The following is a 5,573-nucleotide window of genomic DNA, read 5'->3' on the forward strand; positions in this document are numbered from 1 at the left end:
GCCAGGAGCTGGCAGCAGGTATGAGCACTGGGTGGGACTGTGCACGGGAGCAAAGAATTTTCAGCAACCACCAGAGGCTCGCCCCAATGACAGCAACAGGTGCCCCACCTTGGTCTGGTGCCCCTGCTCACCTGCTCCACCATCCCACCACGGCCAACACCCACCATGTTCTGCACTTTGCCCCTGGTGGTCAGCGCACCTCATAGCAACTGGTTGTTCGGTCTATTTGCATATTAGCCTTTTATTATATAGGATTTTCAATCTGCCAGACCAGGCTGTCTATTCCTGTGCTAGTCAGTCTTGAGCTCTGTCTGATGGGTGCCAAGCTGTATCCTGACCTGTGTGGGGTGCCATAGAGGGAGAAGACAAGACCCAGACCTCAAGAAGTTCCCAGTTTAATGGGGGAGACAAGATACACACATGAAGAAGGCTGGAGCATAGTTACAAAGCATCAGGTCTGATCAATACATTAGAAATCTAAAGCATTAGAGACCCAACCAAGCCCTCAGCCCCTCCTCCAAGTTCCCTTGGGTCAGAACTTTCCTGAGTCTCCTTTGACCTCATTTAGTATTTCTCTTCCATCTCTTTCCCATTGGCTTCTTTCTAGCATCAACAGCTAGGCCAGTGTCTAGGTGCGGTGTCAAAGCTTATAGCAAGATTGCTTTAGGATTCTCTGCTTCGGTCTGATCATCCCCAGCTACCAACCACCTCACAAGGATTGAATTTGTATTAGCCGTCTTGCTTCCAGAGCACGGCCTGATCGTGCTTCTATGCCTAACCATTTCTTCTTTGGTCAGGGAGCTGTGTTCTGTTGGGAAGGAAAATTCAATCAGGAAGGAATATCTAGCAGGTGAGAGAGATTCCTACAGTCTCAGTAACGGATTGGTCTAAGGATTCCTGAATCCAGAACCCTCATCTTCTCCCTCTCCCAGCCCACTCAACCCATACTTAGCCCCCAGCACCTCTGAAGGTCCAGGGACAGCCCTAGTCTGTGGTGAAGTCAGAACTCGGTACTCCTTCTGCTTGACTCACACCCCTGTCCCCATTTGTCATCTCTGTCATCTCTCTGCCTCTGCGTCCCAACAGAGAGGAGCCCTGATGTCGCAGCATCTGAAGCCCTTTTCCAACGGCTCTGCGCACATCTGAAGAAGAGAAATAGAAAAGCAGGGGGTCCAGACTGGCGTTGAGGGAACTGAATACCACAGCTTCTGCTCGCCATGTGGGGCTTTTCTTCGTGTAAAACCCCACCAGGTGGGATACGTTATAAGGCCCGAAGCACACCAAGAAATTGAGGAGTGTCACGACAGCCAGCCCCACAGCTCGGCGCCGCCTCTGGACCCCCACATGGGGCTGGGTGAGCATGATCCACACAAAACGCCAGTAGCAGAAGATGGTGACCCCCATGGGGATGAAGAAGAGGACCAGGCACAGCTCCAGTCGCACAGGAATCACCACCTTCAGCTGCTCCTTAGTGAAGTTCTCATAGCAGGTAATTTCACTTATATCTGTGGCATTCTCGGCCGGTTTCAAGTACTGAACGATGATCACGATGGTGCAGTGACCAAAGGACATGATCCAAGCAACCAGAGCAGCAATCACCCCATATATAGGCCGGCGGGACAGCTTGTACTGCACGGGGAAAGCCACTCCCAGGTAGCGCTCGATGCTGATGCCTGCCAGGAGCCACGTGCTGCAGTAGATGCTGCTGTAGAAACCGAATCCTGTGAGGGCACAGACAATCTCAGGCAGATACCAGCGGAAGTTAGATGCAGCCTCAATGATCTTGAAGGGCAGCAGCAGCAGCAGAAGAAGGTCCGCCAGCGTCAGGCTGAGCAGGAGGATGTGGACAGGTGCAGGGTGGGGCTGGCGGACCCGGCCCACGAAGGCCCGCAGGGCCAGGAGGTTTGCAGGGAGACCAGTGAGGAAGATAATGATGTAGGCCGAGAGAATCAAGGAGCTCTTCAAGTCTGGCATGACTATTCTGGAAGAGAATGAGAAAGGGCAGTGTCAGGAGTCCCCACTCACAGCCTGCAGACCTGCCTCCGGTTCAGGATGAGGACATCCTCTCTGGCAGCTCCCCTTCCCAGGCCCAGGCTTTCTGCTGCCACCACTGCTTGCTCACAACACCTGCTAGAACTGCCCAGAGCAATTATTGACTTTGCCTGGGGCGGGATATTAACTATGAGTTATTACGTTTGCCATCATGTGTCTCTGGAGGAGACCAACCCTTGGCTTCCCAAGGGAATTCCCCTCTGGTTTCCCAGCCTTTCTCTTGCTCTCTTCACAGATACAGGAAGTTACTGATATCAGTTTCCAACTTTCCTTAAGTCCCTTCCTCAGTCAGAGATCTTCAGAGAGAAAAGGCAAGCCTTCTCACACAGAGAACGCTGTGAGAACCAGGCCCCCACCCAGTGCTGGCTCGCCACACAACCCCCCAACACACCAAGGAAGCAGGTGCCCAGCCCCCAACCCATCTGCCTACCTCGTTTTTTCTCTCCTTTTGCAGAACACAGATTCTCCTCCACCGTTTCCTCCCCTGTCCAATACCAGACTCTGGGACTGTACTAAAAAAGGAAGCTAGTTAAGTGTGGGGGTGGAGGCAGTAGGAGGAACAGTGAGCCAGCACAATTTTGGGGGACTTGTCCCCCAGAAAGTTAGAGAATATTCAGGAAAACCCGCAGGCAGTCACTGGCTCCTGAGCCTGGAGTTTTGACTGTAAATGGAAGAACTCTTCTTAATGGGGTAATTCAATTTCCACTTTGGTTATGACCCTCACCACCCACACAGTCTGGTCCCTCCATCCTCTTCCAGGCTTGATGTCCCAGGCCTCGTTTCCTTGCCCCCACACTGGCTCCCGTCTCCTTATATTCAATTCTGACAGATTTCTTCCAGCTCAATACCGTCTCCTCCCAATTCTGATCCTACCATCACTTCCCAGAGCTCAAGCACTAAGCTAGCTGCCTTGCCTTGTCTTCGTTCTGGATAGATGGCTTCTTGGAAAAGAAAGTCTGAAAGCTTCTGAGAAGGAGAAACAGAGCTTCAGGCACTGATACCGCCCATTTCACACAGGAAAATATTGTAAGGAACCTGGCTGCTAGAAAGCTTTTATACCAGCACAAGTCATGTGACCAGAGAGAGGAAGGTTAGTAATTGAGCACTGTCTCCTCTCCAACCCGAAGGAAAAGGCGCCTGCATCTTCTGTCTCACCCTAGAGACCCGCACTCAGACTTCCAAACCCAATTCCTGAATTTCTTTTCAATTCTAGGCATTTTTCCCATTTCCCAAGTCAGAGTCTCTTCCTTCTCTTCTCTTCTCTTCTCTTCTCTTCGCAATTTTTTTCTGTAATTCTACTCATTCTCAGAAAAGAGGATTTCTACTTCCTTTTATTCTTCAACTAGAGGCCTGGTGCATGAAATTCGTGCATGGGTAGTGTCCCCAGGCCTGGCCAGCGATCAGGGCTGATCAGGGCCTTCCAGCTGCCGGCCGGGTTCTTCCTCTCCTGGTCAAACTCCTGAGGGGACACTTTGCATATTAGCTTTCTATATATATAGGTCTTTCCCCCTCTCTATATGGTCTCCTGTCCTCTGCCCCTAATAAGTTTCTTTTACATTCTCAGTTGAAACAGATTGGTCTCTCCTAGCCTGTCTCTTGTTCTAGAAGTAGCGTGGGATTTAGAATCATGCACATGTGGGCGCAATCCAAGTCCCTTCACTGTGACTTTGGTGCAGATCAATTTTCTGAACATTAGTTTCCATTTCAGTAAAGTGAGTTCGGGAATACTTACATCCTAGGATTTCTGTGAGGAGTCAGTGGGTAGCATATGCAAAGTATTTGGGCTAGTGCTTAGCACTTCGTAGATGCCCATAGGTGGAAGTGCTCCCTCCTTTGAAGCCTGTTGGACAGCTTCTGAAAGAGTGGCTACTTGATAAAATACCCAGAGGCTGAGGACACAGACCTACCATCTGACTTGGGAAAGTGTCAGGGATTCAGTGGGCCCAATGTGCCTGTGCTGGAGGCTAATTCCAGCATGTCATAATAAATGCAAGAAGTCCTCAAAAGGTTGATGGGCTTTTATATTCAGCAGGGCTGAATCATATTATTGCCTGCTGGAATAGCTGAAAGCATTTCCCCAAACCTAAAGATTTGCATATATTATTGTCTGCTGCCTGACAGCCAGGGCAGTTCCCCCAACCTGACAATGCCTACTCTGTACCCAACCTTACCTTTGATATGTATATCTGCTTTGCTTTAGGGCAATTTGTGTTAATAAAAAGCTAGGGGTCCAGAGATTCAGAGAACTTTGTTACTGAAGCTAAGCCCTCCTCTGGCTCCCCCAAAATGCCTTCCAAATTTATATTTCATGTCTAGTCTCTTTATTAATTTACTTACAGCCCTTCTCCAGATTCCTGAAACCTTCTAGATGCTGAGAAACACCGCGGCATGCCTTTTTGGCCCTTTCTAGGGGAGTGGTAGTCAGGCTCCATTCCTTTCCCCCATACATTCTCTCCCTGTGAACTGGGCCAACCTCTGAGCCACCCTGCTCTTTTCTCACTGTTTTCACCTGTATAGCTCCCATTGAAACACATGCCTGAGGAAATAAAGAATCAGAACATGTTTCCCTTTGACCTAAGGAATGGGTCTCTGTTTTGCCCTTTGTGGCCTGATCCCTACTCACAGAATCTTCATTCTTTCTCAAGGACATACTTATTTCCTATTGCTTGCCCATTCATTCATTCATTCATTTTGTGGCCTAGACCCCAGGGTCCAGGTATCTTAATATTTAACTTTTCTTTCTCTTTAGCTCTCCTCTCCTCTAGAACTAAGGAGTTCTATCTTTTCATTAATTTCCTTCCCTCAGCACAGACATGCACTTCCCAGATAAACAGGGGAACTAAGGAAGAGACCATTCTCTATTGCTTGCTATTAAATTTATTGTATTTGTGTCATTTTGCTTTTATGATTTTCCATAAATATTCACGAGGGTCTGAATTTAATTGCAAAGCGAAAACTTACTGGAAAATTGATGCTGGGAATAGGACTGCTTCTTTATTCCTTCCTGTTCTTCCCTACCTCATGCCTTTCTCATATCACTCTTGTGTATAACTATGTTGAAGGCCCCCATTGAACCCCTTCTCCATGTTTATGGTAGTTATGAAGGTAAAACAATAAAGGAAACTTTTGAACTCATGATTCATCATGCTCACCTATGTCACAGGAAAAGGAAATGCAACCTCTCAGGCTGAATTTAAGGGCTGAGATTTCACAAAAGCAGTATCTTTCACAATCTCTTCAAGTTCAGTTTTCTCTCTTCATCGTTATAACCCAGCTTGTTATGTTAGGAAGTTGAGCCCGTCATCTAAATGTATAATCATTTTCTCCACTTCCTTATTTCTTAGTCACTCTTCAATCCACTCTAATCTGGGTAACATCCCTATTTTTCCATAGGATCTATTCTTTGTTGATAGTTTCTAATTATATTATTAGCATTCAACATAGTTTCCACACCCATCTTGAATTCTTTCCGTGAATTCTGATACGTTATGTTCCTCTGGTTTCCCTGCCTTTTCTTTGGT

The 5,573-nt window shown here is 47.8% G+C and overlaps 1 protein-coding gene across 1 annotated transcript; it reads right to left on the reverse strand.

Moving 5' to 3' along the window:
• Nucleotides 1-278: 278 nt before the first annotated feature.
• Nucleotides 279-2,544, reverse strand: FFAR2 (free fatty acid receptor 2). Its single transcript, XM_070397952.1, has 2 exons — nucleotides 2,483-2,544; nucleotides 279-1,981 (listed from the first exon to the last, which is right to left on the reverse strand). Exon 2 carries the CDS (start codon nucleotides 1,972-1,974, stop codon nucleotides 985-987), a length of 990 nt encoding a protein of 329 aa, XP_070254053.1. The 5' UTR covers nucleotides 1,975-1,981; nucleotides 2,483-2,544; the 3' UTR covers nucleotides 279-984.
• Nucleotides 2,545-5,573: the final 3,029 nt, after the last annotated feature.

This window comes from Myotis yumanensis, unplaced genomic scaffold (genome assembly GCF_028538775.1).
Source record: "Myotis yumanensis isolate MYYU_CA2020_CCGP unplaced genomic scaffold, mMyoYum1.0.hap1 SCAF_18, whole genome shotgun sequence".
Classification (NCBI taxonomy): domain Eukaryota; kingdom Metazoa; phylum Chordata; class Mammalia; order Chiroptera; family Vespertilionidae; genus Myotis; species Myotis yumanensis.

What these genes read in the sequence shown, in the direction of transcription:
- FFAR2 (XM_070397952.1), bottom strand. Translation starts at nt 1,974, where the DNA reads ATGCCAGACTTGAAGAGCTCCTTGATTCTCTCGGCCTACATCATTATC.